Source organism: Rhinatrema bivittatum, chromosome 3 (genome assembly GCF_901001135.1).
Source record: "Rhinatrema bivittatum chromosome 3, aRhiBiv1.1, whole genome shotgun sequence".
Lineage (NCBI taxonomy): Eukaryota > Metazoa > Chordata > Amphibia > Gymnophiona > Rhinatrematidae > Rhinatrema > Rhinatrema bivittatum.
Window position 1 is genome coordinate 178,161,289 of NC_042617.1, and position 19,626 is coordinate 178,180,914.

Here is a 19,626-nt window from a genome sequence, read left to right on the forward strand (position 1 = left end):
CGGTGTTATTATTTAGGAGAGTTGTGGGTGGATCCTTGGACCGGTGGCAGATGACCACGCCCCCAGGGGAAGATCCCGAGAGGGACCACCGGTCAGGCTCAGAGTTCGGAGACAAACACACACTAGTTCTTTTATTAGACAATATACTGAACCACCAGAGGTGGCAGTAGTGAGCTGGAATGCCCGGCTGGGCTGTACTCCCTCAAATACTGGAACAGCGATCCCTGGAGGCTGAGCTGTAGAGAAACTGAAATATAGGGAGTAGGCAGGGTATGCAGGGTTCATGGACAGAACCTGATGGTAACACTTACACAATGTCTCATAGAAGCCCAGGAGCTGGAAAGAAGTAGGCCCTCGAGGAGCGAGTACCCGGTTCCAGGGAAAGCTCTGAGAGAGCGATGGTAACTCACAGATGTAGTAGGCTGCGATGACTTCCAGGCAGAAATGAATTCTGAAGAAGTCCGGGAACGAGGGCCCTCGAGGAGCGAGTACCGGTTCCAGACTGCAATCTACAAAGAAGAGAGAACGAGGCCCCCGAGGAGCGGGTACCCCTGGTTAGACCGAGGAGGCAGAGTAGCATAGATAAAACAAATCCTTATCCTTGCTAACTTGAGTTGTTAGCAATTCAGAGACCTTTAAATATCTGAAGCGGATGACGTCATCTCAGGGGACGCCCCTGAGGTTCGCGCCACTTCTTGTACTTGAGGTGGGGCCGAGCCACGCGCGCGCGCCTTGGCATCAGGTCAACATGGCAGATTGCAGCGTCGGGCCGGTCCGGGGATGCCGGACGAGGACAGCCGAAAGACGCCGCAGCAGCCAGCCTTCCATAAACCCCGGAGGGAGTCGCCAATGCGGTAAGGTGGGCGGAGTGGAGACGTCGGGCAGCGACGGTCGCAACAAGCGGATAAACTGCAGCTACAAAAAAAGTTACTTGCAGTTTAGAAAACACACAAAAACATTATTATTTAGACATATTACTCCAGACTGTCCTCAGCAGGTCTTGTTAGGGTTAAGAATAAGCCTGATCTTTTCGTATTATTTATTGAAACTTTACATACTGCTTGTAAATCATGTTAGCCAAGTAGACGAACAAGCAGGTAATGGACTTCTCCTCCAAGAACTTATCCAAACCTTTTTTAAACCCAGCTACACTAACTGCACTAACCACATCCCCTGGCAACAAATTCCAGAGTTTAATTATGCATTGAGTGAAAAGGATTTTTCTCCGATTAGTTTTAAATGTGCTATATGCTAACTTCATGGAGTGCCTTCTAATCCTTCTATTATCCAAAAGAGTAAATAACCGATTCACATTTACCCGTTCTAGACCTCTCATGATTTTAAAGACCTCTATCATATCCCCCTCAGCCATCTCTTCTCCAAGTTGAACAGCCCTAACCTTTTAGCCTTTCCTCATAGGGGAGAAGTTCCATCCCCTTTATTATTTTGGTCGCCTTTCTCTGTACTTTCTCCATCGCAACTATATCTTTTTTTGAGATCCAGCGACCAGAATTGCACGCAGTATTCAAAGTGTGGTCTCACCATGGAGCAATACAGAGGCATTATGACATCCTCCATTAATTCACCATTTCCTTCCTAATAATTCCTAACATTCTGTTTGCATTTTTGATTGCCACAGCACACTGAGCTGACGATTTCAAAGTATTATCCATTATGATGCCTAGATCTCTTTCCTTTGCTGCCCGACCGCCTCCTTGACTCGCCTCGACCCCCGGCCCTGCTCCCGTGATTGGCGCGAGACCCTTCGGTGTCCGGAGCAGGCCGCATGACTCACCGAACTGGCACATCCCCCCTGCACAGGAAGACGCATCACCACACACATCATCAGGGGCGGGCTTTTCCAGCCCTTTAAAGTAAGGCCGGGACCCTAGGCGTCGCGCGCCTAAGGAGCGCAACCAAGGAGCAGGCCCCTTGGCGCGCACCTCTTCGTCTGATCTTCCCCAGGTGTCGCCCACACCACCCTCACCAGGACTAATCCTCATAGACAACAAGTAATCCTCACATTCCCACTGTCTGAAAGTACATTGCTCCATAGCACCTATCTGTGATTCACTACCCCCCCCCCCCCCATGGCTACAGAATTTCCCCTGCTCCCTCCTTTCTGCTCCCCACTCTACCCTAATGGCCTCCCACTCCATCCCCCGCATCCACCTTCCCCACAACAGACCCCTTTACAGACAACCCTACAATTTACCTCCCCCTCACAAGTCCCTTCTCCCCATCCTCACTACCCCCCCTCACCCAATTACTAGGCCTCACTACCCTTTCGATTATCCTCATCAATGCCCAATCCCTCTCTAAAAAAACTCCAATCCTCAACGACCTCCTCACCGTTTGCAATCCTGACATCTGCGCCATTACTGAAACATGGCTCAGGTAAACAGACACTGTCCTCCTTAACCAACTACCAACCCTCGCCTATGAGATTTTCTCTTTACCAAGACCCAATAAAAGAGGAGGGGGCATCCTCATTGCCTTTAAAAACACCTCAACCTTAAGCTAGCCCACATTGCCTCCCCCCTAAACTTGAAATCGGTTTATTTAGATCCCCCAGACTGCAAATTTGCCTTATCTATGCCCCACCAGGATCCATAGAACGCGATCCCTCCCCTTTAATGGAATTTATCTCAGATAACATTAACATAGAACCTCCAGCCATAGTACTAGGGGACTTCAATCTCCACATTGACTCCTTCCCTCTCACTTCATCATGTGAAACCTTCCTCACCTCCCTCCAAGCTATCGGCCTCAATCAGATTATCACCACCCCCACTCACCAAGCTGGTCATTCTTTAGACCTCATCTTCGTAAACCACTGCTTCCTACCCTCCCACACCCCGAAGTGCTCCCTAGTACCCTGGTCAGACCACTTCCTCATCGAAGCTCTCCTTACTATTAATGCACCGCTCTCTACCAACCCAGCACAAAACTCAACCATAGTTTTCAGAAAACCATGCACCACTGATGAACTATCCGTCGCAATCTCAGTTATTCCCGAACTCGACTGCTCCAACCCTGATGCACCACTGGCCTCTTGGAGTAATCTTACACTAGAAATTGCAAATAATTTTTGTCCTATCTCCAGACGTGAACTACGCCTGTCCACAAAAAACCGCCAACCATGGTACACAACAGAGCTAAAAACCCTAAAAAACAAACTCAGACAGTGTGAAAGAATCTGGCGTAAAGACCCGTCCCCTCAACACGCCTCCAGCTATAAAACCACCCTTCATCACTACAGAACATCCAGTCTCAACACTAAGCGTGACTTTTTCGCAACCAAAATTGACGAGTACAAGTACATCCCTAAGGCTCTTTTTTCATATGTTGCTGACCTCACTAAGTCAACCCAACCCCCAATTCCTGACAACGAAGCTTCCAGCAGATGTGAAGAAATTGCACAGTAGTTCCATAATAAAATCACCAACATCTTGCTTAGATTCCAACAACCATATCTCTCCATCCTCCCGCCCCCCCCCCCCTTGCTCAGATCATATCTCCACTGCCCTAGAAACACGAGCTCACATTGGCTAAAGAAATTGAAACGATCCTAAAAAAAATCAAACCTGCCTGCCACCATCCCCACAAAAACCCTCCTCAGCTTTCCGAACACCATTGCCAAACCCATTGCCGACATCATTAATTTCTCCCTTTCCACAGGCTCTGTTCCGGACATCCTCAAACAAGCTGTTGTTAAACCCCCTCCTCAAAAAACCCTCTCTTGACCCCAAAGACCCTTCCAACTTCTGCCCCATTTCAAACCTTCCATTTATTTCAAAGATAATGGAAAGGTTAGTCAACTCCCAACTCACTGAATACCTTGAAGACAATAAGATCCTGCACCCTTCCCAATTTGGCTTTCGCAAGCACCTCAATACTTAAACTCTCCTACTCACCCTCTCTGACCACATTATCAGAGGCATGGATCAGGGTAACTGCTACCTGTTAGCACTACTCTACATATCCGCCGCCTTTGACACGATCAACCACTCCTACCTCCTAAACCGGTTATCTGAAATAGGCATTTCAGGCTTAGCCCTCTTATGGTTTAAATCATACTTATCCAACAGAAAGTTTGCTGTCAAAATTGGTAATACACAGTCTGCACTCTACTCCCTGTCTCAAGGCATCTCACAAGGTTCCTCCCTCTCCTCCACCTTATTCAATATTTACCTCACACCCCTCTGTCAACTCCTAACGAACCTCGGCCTCAAATTCTACCTTTATGCAGACGATGTTTAAATCATCATCCCTATCCACGAATCCTTATCTGATGCCCTGAAGCACTGGGAAAAATGCCTTGCCTCCATAAACAATTTCCTCACAAACCTGCACCTAGCTCTAAACACCTCCAAAACAGAGCTCCTCCTCATAACTCAACACCAACCCCCCCAAACCCTTGATTTCAAACGACCCTGCCTTCAATGCCATATCCTCCCAGCAATATGTAAGATACCTGGGAGTCCTCCTGGACCAGCAACTAAACCTAAAAAAATATATCAACTCAATTCTCAAAGAAGGCTTTTACAAGCTTAACGTCCTAAAGAAACTCAGACCCCTCCTCCACTATCATGACTTTCGGACTGTCATCCAGACCACTCTTTCCGCCAAGCTTGATTATTGTAATTCCCTCTTACTTAACCTCCCATATTCTACTATAAAACCCTTACAAATGCTCCAGAATTCAATAGCCAGAGTCATCACTAATACACGAAAATCCGCCCATATCACCCCCATACTCAAAGACCTTCACTGGCTACTCATCCCCTCACGCATCCTCTTTAAAACTCTATCTATAATTCACAAATCCATCTACTGTCATAACTCCAACTGGCTAGATGAACCCCTCCTCTCTACACGCTCTGACCGACCCACCAGGGCCATCAATAAAGGAACCCTCCAAGTGCCCTCAATCAAAAAGGCCCATCTCTCCACCACAAGGGATCGTGCAATCTCTATTGCTGGCCCTAAGCACTGGAGTGCCCTCCCCACTTTGCTCCGACTTGAACCATGCACCTCTAAATTTAGAAAAAAACTAAAGACTTGGCTCTTTAGACAAGCCTTCCCTGACAAGTCCCCACTCACTGTTCATTTATGCAACCAGAAACTACCCTTGCATACAACCCTGGTACAAGTCACTGCCTTTTACCCTGTTCTCCCCTATTTTGTCCTCCTCTTGTACCCCCCTGAAGATACTTACACTCCTTCCATTGTGTCCCCCTGTACACTTTTGAATATCATTCCCTTTATATTGAATATCCTATGTATACCCCATGTACATATGTTATTACCAATCCTCATGTGGGTTCGTAACTTATGTTTCTGTTTGTTTTATTTTTTCCTCACCATCTGACTCTTGTTGCCTTTACTAGTATTCTCCAACCCCCACACCCCTGTTTTTTGTATTTTCCAACCTTCAGTTCTAATGTAAACTGGCATGATGTTGCACACTAATGTCGGTATATAAAAATTTCAAATAAATAAAATGTCTCTGAGATGCCAATTAAGTCTATGTCATCATTCACCGCTATACATTCTAATTCTCCTAACTTCTTAGACTTCTGGCATTAGCATATAAACATTTTAAAGTGTGTATTTTGTTTGTATATTCATTCTGCTTTCTAATTGATAGGGATAAATTGGAATCTTTTAGCTCAGGTGAGTTTTTGATTATAGGCACTTGAATTACTTTTCTTATTAATGGAATCTCACTGTTGGGAATGCCCTAATTTTAATGCATCATTAGTATCCTTTGAAGATACCTCCTTCCAAACCATGTGCTGCTGAGCAACTGTTGGCTTTCTCTTTTGTTCTAGTTTAAAAGCTGCTCTGTTTCCAGAACTTTCCTTTCCAGAACCTCGTGCCCACATGTACCACAACAGCCAGATCCTCCCCAGCACTGTCTAAAATCCTATCTAGGTGACACTTGAGGTCTGCCACCTTCGCACCAGGTAGGCATGTTACCAGGCGATTCTCACACCCACCAGCCACCTAGCTGACTACATTCCTAATAATCGAATCACCAGTTATGAAGGCCGACCTAACCCTTCCCTCCTGGGCAGTATCCCTGGGAAACACATCCTCGGTGCCAGAGGACAATGCACCAACTGGAGAGCACACTAGCTTGTTTTATTAGCTGCTTTACTGACTATTTAAAAAAAACAAAAAAAAACAAATGCTGTTTAAAAAAAACAAACACTAACTTCTGTTTATAAGCTGTCTTAATGACTATTTGAAAAAAAAACAACACAAAAAACCACTAATTAATACACCCTAATAGTTTACTTCTCCCCAATACTTTAAAAAAAATTCCACAAGCAGAACTTACTGATTCCTTTCAGCCACCAGCAAGGTGATCCTCTCCTCTCAGTAGTAGTTATGCATTTAAATAGGTACACTTATAGACCTCCTGGTGATCTGAACCTTATCGAAAAGAGCTTCCTCAGGTTATAGAATTTCACTATATTCAGACACTACTAGGTAGAATAACATCTGCTCTGGACTGCTTTTCAATGTTGTGGATTTTAAGGGATGTCCATATCTGAGGACTTTTGGATTCTGTTCACTTGAGATTAGCAATGAGGGAGGGAACAGGAATTGGAAGAGAATTCACTTTTTCCCTCTCTTTCCCCTCTTTGCTCTCTTCTTCCCTTCTTTGCTTTCCTTTCATCTTCTTGCTCAACCTCTCTGCTCTATTCCCACCTCCCTCTGCTGTTGCCTCCTCCTCTTCCTCATTGCTGCTTTCTCTCTCTAACGGGCCGATACAGTAAAATCGCGGGAGAGCGGGCGAGCGCCCGCTCTACCAGCGCACGCACAGGACACTCTTCTGGGAGGAAAGGGAATATTACTTATCTGTCATGATTTTTCATTCAAGGTAGTATGGGGTAGATATTATAACATGTGCGCGCTACCCGGTGCGCACAAATGTACGCCTGATTTTATAACTTTCTAAAGATCTGAGATACCTACCTACCTACCTACAATCGCTTCCACTGTTCCCCTCTCGCCGGCGGTGCTCTTATTTGGTTGTGTGCGTCCTACTGTGATTAGAGGGTTTGACGCTCGCATGATAATTTATAAGGTGGGATATGTGGGGGAAAAAATGATCCTCTTGCATTGGAAAACGTCTGTGGTGCCCAACCACTGGATGTGGCGGAACGCCTTTCATAGACTGCTTCAGATGGAAAGTATGGTTTCCCGCTCATCACCTGCACACCGCCGCAACTTTCTAAAGATCTGGGATGCCTACCTACAATCGCTTCCACATCAGGCGCGTTGCCGGATTCTCAATGATTAATGGACCTGGACGCCTAGACCATCTTCTCCTCCGGGACTGTTCTGTAGGCTAGTTATGACTTTTAGTTCATACCCGAGCGGGCATATGTATTTACGCAACAGTAGATAAAGGGGTTTCTTTGGGGGGGGGGGGGGAGGAAGGGTGGGACGTTCTTGGGATGGGGAGAAAATTTGTAACTGAGCACATCACCATATGTCACTTAGTCTCCCAGAGGGGTACCAGAGCAGAGGCCCCCTGGATGTTTGTTTGAAACTGTTTCTGTGTTTGCTCAATAAAAATCGTTTTAACTAAAAGCCCTACGCGCGCCGGGCCTATTTTAAAAAGACCCGGCGACACGCATAAAACCCCGGGACACATGTAAGACCTGGGGCTTGCAAAAAGGGGCGGTCCGGGGGGGTGGGGTGGGGCCAGAGGCCTCCAACACAGCAGCCATTGCCGCTGTGTCCGAGGATCGTGTGCCGGCAGGCTGCCGGTGCGCACAACCTGCGTCTGCCTCCAGGCAGGCGTAAAAGGTAAGACAAAGGTCGGGGGTGTTAGAGTAGGGCTGGGGGGGGGAAAGGTTAGGGGAAGGGGTGGGAAGGTCAGGCTAGGGGGAAGGGAACAGAGAAAGGCAGCGTGGCTCTGCGCTCGCAAGTTGCACAATTGTGCACAAATTGTGCACAAATTTTCTCCCCCATCCCAAGAAGCCCCTTTATCTACTGTTGCGTAAATACATATGCCCGCTCGGGTATGAACTAAAAGTCATAACTAGCCTACAGAACAGTCCCGGAGGAGAAGATGGTCTAGGCGTCCAGGTCCATTAATCATTGAGAATCCGGCTACGCGCCTGATGTGGAAGCGATTGTAGGTAGGCATCCCAGATCTTTAGAAAGTTGCGGCGGTGTGCAGGTGATGAGCGGGAAACCATACTTTCCATCTGAAGCAGTCTATGAAAGGCGTTCCGCCACATCCAGTGGTTGGGCACCACAGACGTTTTCCAATGCAAGAGGATCATTTTTTCCCCCACATATCCCACCTTATAAATTATCATGCGAGCGTCAACCCCTCTAATCACAGTAGGACGCACACAACCAAATAAGAGCACCGCCGGCGAGAGGGGAACAGTGGAAGCGATTGTAGGTAGGTATCTCAGATCTTTAGAAAGTTATAAAATCAGGCGTACATTTGTGCGCACCGGGTAGCGCGCGCATGTTATAATATCTACCCCATACTACCTTGAATGAAAAATCATGACAGATAAGTAATATTCCCTTTCCTCCCATTTTTCTGTTTAGGCTTTTCCCCTCATTCCCAGGATAATTAGACCAGGTGACTTAAAGTCCCCTTTCTAATTGAAGACAGGTAGGAAAATGATTGATTTTCTCAGCACCTCTCTGTAGCCGGTCGGGGTTGCCAGTGCAGCAGCGGGCTCTGGCTTTCCTGCCAGAAGACCTGAATGCATCTCCTGCATTGACATGCCTGAGCTCCCAAAAGGTCTAGTGAACAAAGGACCTGATTAAAAATGTTCTGCACCAAAGTGTGTAGCACTAACTTTTTTCTCTAAGTTTTTATTGAGTTTAGTTGCATACTTCATTGCAATTTGGTCTGCAGTAGTTGATGTTTTTTTGTTATTTGTACCTGCTGTTTTCAACAGAATATTAGATTGCATTTGTGGTTAAAAATCTTTCTTGGCATCGCAAATGATGCAAATCATTTTTGCTATACTTAAAGCGTTACTAAAGGATTGCCAGTAGCAAAGATTATTGTTTATCCAAGTGTTCTGTAAAGTAATCTTAGACTGGGTATATATCACTGTGCATCCAGCAGTAAACTACTCAGAGGAGATAATTTGGCTTTTTATGCAGATAGCTTGTAAAGGTAAATGTAATGTCAAGGAACCAAATTGTGAAAATGTAAGACAAATTCAATAAACAACAAAACTTTATGGGGCAGATTTTAAAACGTATGCGCGAGCGTAGATTTGTTCGCACAACCCGGCGCGAACAAATCTAAGCCCAATTTTATAACATGCGTGCGCTGCTGCACGCATATTATAAAATCCAGGCTCGGCGTGCAGAAGGGGGTGCACACATGTGCACCTTGCACACGCCGAGCCCGAGGGGAGCCCCGATGGCTTTCCCTGTTCCCTCCAAGGCTGCTCCGAAATCGGAGCGACCTCAGAGTGAACTTTTTTGGCCCCCCACACGTTCCCCTATCTAACCCACCCCCCATCCCTAACTAAATCATCTCCCCTACCTTTATTTTAAAAGTTACGCCTGCCCAAGGCAGGCGTAACTTGCACGCACCGGCTCGCCATCCTCCAACACAGGCCGCTGTGCCGGAGGATTCGTCCCCACCCCCGAACTGCCGCCACGCCCCCGGACCCGCCCCTTTTTCGAAGCCCCGGGACATACGCGCATCCCGGGGCTTGCGCGCGCCACCGAGCCTATGCAAAATAGGCTCGGCGCACGCAGGGGCAGATTTTTTTCAGGTTATGCGCGTAGCCTTTGAAAATCTGCCCCAATATTGGGAACATTTGTTTATTTATCATTTTTATATTCTGCTCTTTTGGTATTGTGCAAAGTAGAGGACAGTATCATAAAAATATTTTTTTTAAATACTTGATTAACTTATATAAGCATTAAATTATTTAATTTAAACAGTTGAAATTTAAGTGGTATATTTACTTGAATATTACTAGTTTATGCTTCTGATAAGTCTATGGAGTATTGTTGAAAATAAGTTAATCTGAAAGGAAATAATGCAGGCTACAAAATTAAAATTTATGTGTGCTAATTAAGACTATAGAATAAACATTTTGAGGCCAGAATTCAGTGCCACTTAGCCAGATAAGTTCCAATTTCTTGATTAAGTGGTGTGTTTTCGATATTCAGCCATGGTCAGTGGCCGCCACATAGCCAGATAAGTATTTATTAGGCTAAGTTGTGGGAGAGAAATGGGCATAACAGGGAGGAGTTGAGTTAGCCGGATAACTGATCCAGCTATCTCTGGGCCCTATTTACTAAGCATTTTTCCCATAGACACAAAATGGGAGAAAACCTTTAATAAATGACCTCTGTTTGCCCTGTAGATTTGTCCTAAAGTTAGCCAGATAAAGTTATCTGGCCAACTGGTCGATTTTCAAAGGCTTGCACGTGTAAAAACCATGAGATATGTTCCTGACTCGGGCCTGCACGCGCCATGCAGATTTTAAAAAGCCCACGGCCACGCACGCATCTCCTGGTTTGCGCATAAAAAAGGTTTTCTGAAAAAGGGATGGAGCATGGTCTGGGCGGGGCCTAGCCAAGAATATGGGTGGGCCAGGACTGTACCATGAAGTCAGTGCAGAAGTAGTTACATGCACAAACGTGCACCGGGTACCCCTACTGCATAACTTTTCCTCTGCTATGGATGGCGTGTAAGTTGTGTAACAGAAAAACCAAGGCTAGTCAGTGGGGTTTTAAGGCTCAGGGCTATCAGGGTAAAAGGGAGGCAAGTTAGCTAGGAGGTTTAGGAAGTCCTTTCCTTTACTGGAGCGAACTAGGAAAAAGGCCTATTGTGTCGCCGCAAGTACCTACTAAAATTCCCCCCATTTACATGCTTGAGACGGCATTTGCACACACAAATATCCAATCGTGCGCACATGTATGTGCGATTAACTGATTTTACAGCATGCGCATATATACACGCTTATATGCGTGCATGTTTTAAAATCAACTCGTCAATGTGCACATGCGCGTGGATCTTAAATTTTCCTTCTAAGTGAAGGATAGCTGGATATATTCATTAATGCGGTTGTGCTGCTGAATATATAGGCACACAGGTGAATTTTGAAAGGAGTTATGCACATAATATAACATACTATCGCAGCAATTTTCAAAACCCATTTACTCGAGTAAAGGTCATTATCCCAGGACAAGCAGGATGCTAGTCCTCACATATGGGTGACATCGGTAATGGAGCCCTATGTAGGGAAAAACTTCTTTAAAAGTTTCCATGAAAATTTTGAATGGCACCGGAGTGCCTACTGAGCATGCCCAGGATGCCATGATATTCCCTGCCACAGGGGTCTCCCTTCAGTCTTCTTTTTTCCGCGAAGCCGTTAGCATTGCGGGTTTAATTGGAGTCCTGAGGTGATTTTCACCTATTTCAATTTTTCGGAAAAAATTACTTCCACCGCAGGGGTTTCCCACAGTATCACCAGCGGTAACTTTTTCCGTTGTCGGTTTCCGGCTGGGACCGATATTTTTTGGGTTTCGCCGTCGACGGCTGTCCGGCGCCATGGCCTCTGGCTTTAAAAAGTGCCCAAATTGTGTGAGGACAATGTCGATCACCGACCCTCACTTTGAATGTGTTCTTTGCTTAGGCAAAGATCACAATATCCAAACATGTAAATCATGTGCGGAAATGACAGCTAAAGGTCGTCGTCTTCGGGCCGAAAAGATGGAGCAGTTATTCAATATTCAATTGCTTCCAAGGCCTTTGACCTCCTTGCAATCTTCTCCATCTGCTTCAGTCCGTCAACTAATGCTGAAGCAGAAACGTCCGGAGGCGGGAGATGCCTCAACGCCATCCCCTTCGGTTTCATCAAAAGCATCGACCTCGGGGAGCGAAAAGCAAAAAGAAAAACACCGCCACCGGCATCGAAGACACCAGGTAACGATGACCGAGGATCCATCGACAGGCACGGCCTCGCCTGCAAAGAAACCCCGGACGGGGACTGAGGCTCCGAGGCCTAGTGATCCAGGGCGATCCCCACCGATATCGGTGCCGGGCTCCGTACCTCCTCAGGGCTCTGAGGAGGTATCGGCATCGCCAACACCGCCTCCCTCCATAGCTGCTCTGTTATCACCAGCTGTGAGAGTGGAACTTGACTCTTTTATTCGTCAAGCGGTGCAACAGGCTCTGCGCGATGCGATTCCGCCTCAGCCATCGACACCATCGATGACGATTCCATCACCGAGGGAGCCAGCACCATCGATGCCGCAGACACCGACGAGGCCACGGGAACCGGTCCCGATGCCTACTCCGGTACATTCACCAGTGCCACAGGTACCTCCACCGATACCTTCACCGGTGCCACCAGTACCTACACCGGTGCCCACACCGATACCACCGATGCCAGCACCGGTGCCCAAAGAAGATGTCTCCATGCTACATCCAGTTTTTACTAAACTGGACACACTCCTAGACATCCTCACTAATAAATTACCAGGGGAACCGATTCCAGGCCCATCTGGAGTGCCAAGACCCCCAAGGCCTCGTTCTCCTGTCTTACCACCACAACCTATGCAGCCAATCTCTCACCACACACCACGTGAGATGCCTGTGGACACCAGTTCTGATTATTCTTCGGATGAAGAGATATTTTCAGAGCCTTCTCCGCCTGATGACCACAGGAAGTCGCCTCCTGAGGACCTCTCCTTCACAAATTTTGTTAAAGAAATGGCTGACACCATCCCCTTTCCCATTCAAACAGAAGTGGATGCACGTCAAAAGACCTTGGAAGTCCTCCAGTTTGTGGACCCTCCCAAGGAAATGCTGGCAGTCCCTGTCCATGAAGTTTTCCAGGAGCTGCAATATAGGATTTGGGAGCATCCAAGATCGGTGTCGGCAGTAAACAAGAGAGCAAAGGCAACCTACCTAGTGCAACCTATCCCAGGGTTCCAGAAAACACAGTTGCCTCACCAGTCAGTGGTCGTCGAGTCCGCCCAGAAAAAGGCGAAGCGGCAAAGGTCACACTCCTCTGTACCACCTGGGAAAGAGAGTAGGTTTCTGGACAACCTGGGAAGGAAAATCTTTCAAGGTTCAATGCTGGTTTCAAAGATATCATCCTATCAACTATATATGAACCAGTACCAAAGGAACCTTTGGAAGCAGGTTCAAGAACTCTCTCTCTCTCTTCCTGAACAATATCAGGAATCCTTACAGGACATCATTCATAAAGGCCTCGAATCAGGTAAACATGAGGTCCGAGCCACCTATGACTGTTTCGAGACTGCTGCACGACTATCAGCATCTGGTATAGCTGCAAGAAGGTGGGCATGGCTCAAGGCCTCTGATCTGCGCCCAGAGGTCCAAGAACATTTAGCAGATCTGCCTTGCTTGGGGGATAATCTTTTTGGAGAGAAGATAAAAGAAGCTGTGGCAACCCTGAAGGACCACACTGAAACATTAAAACAGTTATCTTCTCAACCACAAGAGACTCAGCCTTCTACCAGGAAGTTTCCAAGGCGTGACACTCGACGGCCTTATTATCGCCCACGTCGATATTACCCCCCAGCAAGTAGGCCCAGAACTGGCCGGCCAACACAACGCCAGCAGCCTAGACAAAGGCCTGCAAGAGCTCAACCACCTCCACAAACTGCCACTACATCTGGTTTTTGAAAAGCCCCAGAGAGCAGCAGCCAGATCAACCCATTCCCACATTTACCAGTAGGGGGTCGAATACAATACTTCCACAGCAATTGGACCTCCATCACCACCGACCAGTGGGTGTTATCCATCACAACTCACGGTTACAGATTGGATTTCCTTACTGTCCCAAAAGAAAACCCACCACTTCCATCTTGGACAGTAAATCAACATTCCATAATTCTTCAAACAGAATTATCCACCCTTCTGAGTCCCAGGGCCATAGAACCAGTTCCTGGACCTCAAAAGGGCAGAGGATTCTACTCCAGATATTTCCTCATTCCAAAGAAAACAGGAGGCCTTCGTCCCATTCTAGACCTCAGACAACTCAACAAATTTCTCAAAAAAGAAAAATTCAGAATGGTGTCCCTAGGCACCATTCTACCTCTTCTTCAAAGGGGAGATTGGCTCTGCTCTCTGGATCTTCAAGATGCATACGCTCACATCCCCATTTTTCCCCCTCATCGCCAATACCTACGCTTTCGGGTACTGGATCAGCACTTTCAATACAGAGTGCTGCCATTCGGCCTTGCATCAGCACCACGAGTATTCACAAAGTGCATGGCTGCAGCAGTGGCACACTTCCACAAGCACAGAGTGCACGTGTTCCCTTATCTGGACAATTGGCTCATCAAAAGTCAATCAAAAGAAGGAGCTCTCACTTCTCTCAAACTCACCATCCAAGTGCTTCACTCCTTGGGATTTCTCATCAACTACCAGAAATCCCATCTGTCACCAACTCATCTTATACAGTTCATAGGGGCAGACCTAAACACTGCGACAGCAACAGCTTTTCTTCCAAGAGACCGTGCCCAAACACTTGTCCTCTTGACTCATACTCTGCGAAACCAACTTCAAGTAACAGCTCACCAGTGCCTCATTCTTCTAGGGCACATGGCTTCCACAGTTCATGTCACTCCCATGGCCAGATTGACCATGCGACTACTGCAATGGACACTCAAAGCACAGTGGATACAAGCCACTCAACCAATGTCCACTCCCATTCATATCACACCAGAGCTCAGATCTGCACTCATCTGGTGGACATCAATGAACAACCTGCTCAAAGGCCTACCTTTCCAGCAACCAGTTCCACAAGTGACTTTGACTACAGATGCATCCACCTTAGGGTGGGGAGCACACATTGGTCATCTAAAGACACAGGGCAAGTGGACACAGCTCGAAGCCTCTTTTCAAATAAACTTCCTGGAGCTTCGAGCTATACGCTATGCACTGCATGCGTTCAGGGACTGCCTATCACACAAGACTGTTCTGATCCAAACGGACAACACAGTAGCCATGTGGTACATCAACAAACAAGGGGGGACAGGTTCCTACCTCCTTTGTCAAGAAGCAGCGCAGATTTGGGACTGGGCCCTGACACACTCAATTCTTCTACGGGCCACTTATCTAGCAGGCATCCACAACATAGTAGCAGATCGCCTCAGTCGTCAGTTCCAACCGCACGAATGGTCCTTGGATCCAGCAATAGCATCCAAGATCTTCCAACGCTGGGGTCAACCGACGATAGATCTCTTTGCATCCCAGCTCAACTACAAAGTGAACAATTACTGCTCTCTCCTCTGGCAGCAGAACAGCCTACCAAAGGACGCCTTTGCTCGCCATTGGAATTCAGGCCTGTTATACGCGTATCCACCGATACCACTCATAACCAAAACACTAGTGAAGCTACAACAGGACAAGGGAACTATGATACTCATAGCCCCATATTGGCCTCGACAAGTATGGTTCCCCACACTGCTAGATCTCTCAGTCAGGGATCCAATTCGCCTGGGAGTAGCTCCCAATCTCATAACTCAGGAACATGGTCAGTTGCGCCATCCCAACCTTCAATCCCTGTCCCTGACAGCATGGATGTTGAAAGCTTGATCTTACAACCTCTCAACCTTCCAACCACTATATCTCAAGTGCTGATAGCATCACGTAAACCTTCCACTAGAAAAAATTACTCCTACAAATGGAAACGGTTTCCTTTGTGGTGCACTCAGAAAGCACTAGATCCTTTCACTTGCCCCACTACCTCACTACTAGATTACCTATACCATCTCTCAGACTCTGGTCTTAAGACTTCATCTGTAAGAGTACACTTAAGTGCAATCTCAGCTTATCATAACAAGCTGGGAGAGGCATCTATTTCAACACAGCCTCTCGTCAGTAAATTCATGAGAGGCCTAACTCACATAAAACCTCCAGTTCATTCCCCAAGCATACAATGGGACCTGAACGTACTATTAACCAGGCTTATGCGTTCTCCATTTGAACCCATAAATACCTGTGATCTAAAATTTCTCACATGGAAGACTATCTTCCTAATAGCCATTACATCAGCTAGGAGGGTCAGCGAACTACAAGCTCTAGTAACATACGAACCTTTTACAAAGTTCCTACATGACAGAGTAGTCCTACGTACACATCCAAAATTCCTTCCTAAGGTTGTCACGGAATTTCACTTGAACCAATCAATAGTTTTACCAACATTCTTTCCTAGGCCTCATTCCCACCAGGGTGAAAGAGCCTTACACACCTTGGACTGTAAGCGTGCGTTATCCTTCTATTTAAACCGCACAACAGCCCAAAGAAAATCCAGTCAGCTGTTTGTATCCTATGATCCAAACAAACCAGGTAAAGCAGTGGGTAAGCATACTCTGTCAAATTGGTTAGCAGATTGCATACAATTTTGTTATGAAAAAGCAGGCCTTACTCTTCAAGGGCGAGTAAAAGCACACTCAGTCAGAGCAATGTCAACCTCAGTAGCACACCTTCGCTCTGTACCTATTATAGACATTTGCAAAGCAGCAACATGGAGTTCTCTTCACACCTTTGCAGCTCACTACTGTTTAGACAAAGAGGGAAGACAAGATTCAGCCTATGGACACTCCGTCTTAAAGAACTTGTTTCCAGTTTAATCCCAACTCCTTCTACATCCAACCTGCTGTGATCTTCGGCTGATTCATTTCATCAACAATACCTCACTGTTGCTTCACTGCAAAATGACTCAGCCTCTAGCTTGCTAATCACCCATATGTGAGGACTAGCATCCTGCTTGTCCTGGGATAAAGCAAAATTGCTTACCTTGTAATAGGTGTTATCCCAGGACAGCAGGATGTAGTTCTCACGAAACCCACCCGCCACCCCGCAGAGTTGGGTCCGATACATTTTATTATTTTATTTTTGGCTAACGCTTATTGCTACAAAACAAGACTAAAGGGAGACCCCTGTAGCAGGGAATATCATGGCATGCTCAGTAGGCACTCCGGTGCCATTCAAAAGTTTCATGGAAACTTTTAAAGAAGTTTTTCCGTACATAGGGCTCCATTACCGATGTCACCCATATGTGAGGACTACATCCTGCTGTCCTGGGATAACACCTATTACAAGGTAAGCAATTTTGCTTTTACTGAAGTAAAACCCAGTTTTACACATGTAAATGCTTTTAAAATCAGGCCCTAAATTAGCTGGGTACGTTTATCCAGGTAACTTGTTGAGCTGCACAGCAGATGAATAAGGACCTCTACAAATAAGATTTTTCATAATAATAGTTACAGTTGTAATGATCTTTTGGAAAATATTTACTTTGCTGGTTGCAATATAACGAGGGCTGGGGCATAATTTTCTTTCTAAATAGGATCAAGAATCATGTACTGATTGAAAATCCTGATGCAGAGCTTTTCAGCATGTCTATCATCTCACTCATCTAGGTTTATCTAAAGTCCCTTATTACCTGATAATAGATCCTGTATGCTAAGCTCATTCCAGTGCATGGGCTGAACATGGCTGGCAAAACCAATTTAGCTAGACATTCAGAAAAAAAACAGTTGAAAAATTGTGGTCCCTGTGAATTCTCCTTCCATAATTATGGTTGGGATGTAATTCCTAATAGGATTTTAAACTGTGGTTGTATCCCTGGTCCTTCATTGTGATAAATAATGGCCAGTGCAGTGACCGCTTCCTAAGGAGTTAAAGCGAATAAAACCTATAATTAATAAAAACTGCTTAAAGAAAATAAACGTAATCAAAGGAGGATAACAATGTAATTCTTCTATCCAAAGAAGTAGTGTTTTGGGTACCTTGATTTATAGAGTTCTTTATTTTTGGTTTGGTAATTTTTTTTTAAACTGCAGTCACAGAATGTAACTCTGTTTTCCTTTTTCTTTTAAGTCTTTGAAATACTCTTTCCAGACAAAAGACCGCTTATGTTTTGTGATGGAGTATGTTAATGGAGGAGAGGTGAGTTACAGAAACAAATTACAAATACAGTACCTGTCGCAGAAGTAATATTTCTTATTGTAACTACTTAAGATCTCATTAGAAATGTAATTATGCACATCCCACGTTCCATTAGTTATTTTAATACTGTTTTCAGCAGGTTGTATTTTTTATTGTTCTGTATTTCTGTAAGGTCAGAAACTGAAGATTTAGTTCCAGTTGTGTATTTAAAATTTACTTTTAGATGGAGGGGCCTACTAATAATTTCAAAACAAACACTCAGGATTGGTAAAATGGGAATGACTGATATGTGTTTGTGACCAGAGCTGCAGAAGCTTAGAACTTCAGTTTGGAGGAACAGAGTTGCAGCTGCAGCTCATTTGGAGCTGACTCAGCAGAATGGGCTAATCATGTTGCTTCAGTTTGCATGTTTGCAGCTGTATTATGGAGAAAAATGCATGGAAAATCAAAGATTCAGAGACATAAAATGGTAAGTTTCTTTTTTCTCAGAGTATATAATTTGTAAATTAAGGTTTCTACAGAGATCTGATCAACTTTTCAAGCTTTCCACTGTAATCTTCTTCTGTGGTGCTTCAGTAAAAAGATGCAGGTTGAAGCAACAGGATTGAACCATCCTGCTGAGCTCTACCATTTCAAACTATGAACAAATTTTAGACATTTCAAGGTTTCTTCATCTTCAAATTTAGATGAAAAACAATGATAAGAAAAATTTAAAAACTTGTTAGAAATAAATGTATAATTAAAATAATATAATTACTGATAGAGTGTTTCTTAAAAAATAATTTCTAATTACACCAATCTAGATGGTGTTCCTTTCATTGTCAATATCTCAAAAAGCTGCATCACAAAAAATGTTCTAGCAGTTTCATAGGTTTTAGTTTTGTGAAATGTTTGTAGTATTGGCATTTTACAAGAGATCTCATAAGATTGTTTAACTAAAACAATCTTATTTTTGCCTTCTTAGATTTGTTATTGCTTGATATCTTACTAATTGACAGCTCTAGAAACAAAAGGTTTGTCCCATTTGAAGGATAAGAATTCATTATAAAATATTTTTGTAAGCCTAGTGATTTATAGAGTCTTAGTGGAAAATCTTTGTATTCTCATTATATACATGAAGGCAGTTTTTTCCTTCTCCTATTTTAAATATGTGAACTATAAAAAAATTTCTTAGTACCCCTAAACATTTTCCATTTCTGGTCTTGTCTTGGTGTTTTGATATTTATTAAAAATCACTGGAAAATAGCCATCTTAAAAATCATAACCCAATTGTTAAGAGCACTGAGACTAATTTATCAAGGATTTCTCCCACTTTGTTCCTATGGGTAGTTCCAGCCCAAAATATATTGAAATCAATTATCATAGATTATCAATAACCTTTTTTCCTATTTTCTTGATTCTAACTGTTTATATATTCTTGCACTGATTTATGTGATTGATTTACTACTAGTTTAATGTCTGTTCAAGTATTTGAAAATTCCCTCCCACTCCTTTTCCATTTCATTGCTAGATTTTTTTTCTACCACATCATTTTTATTTTTTCTAGTTTCCTGTTTTTTTCTTCATTCACTCTTCCCCCTTTTAGATTGCAGGCATATTGTTCCTTCCTCCATGTACTATCTTTCTCCAACTGTCCTGACACACTCATGTTATCTGACTTCTTCATT

General features: G+C 44.8%; 1 protein-coding gene across 4 annotated transcripts in view; it reads left to right on the top strand.

The window, feature by feature from the left end:
• The window catches only part of AKT3 (AKT serine/threonine kinase 3), a 1,010,799-nt gene that overhangs the window by 672,891 nt on the left and 318,282 nt on the right, over positions 1 to 19,626 (top strand). For all 4 annotated transcript variants that reach the window (XM_029593967.1, XM_029593963.1, XM_029593964.1 and 1 more), the window contains one exon: positions 17,891 to 17,959. In XM_029593967.1, coding sequence (XP_029449827.1) covers positions 17,891 to 17,959 — 69 coding nt within the window. The remainder of the gene's footprint in view (positions 1 to 17,890; positions 17,960 to 19,626) is intronic.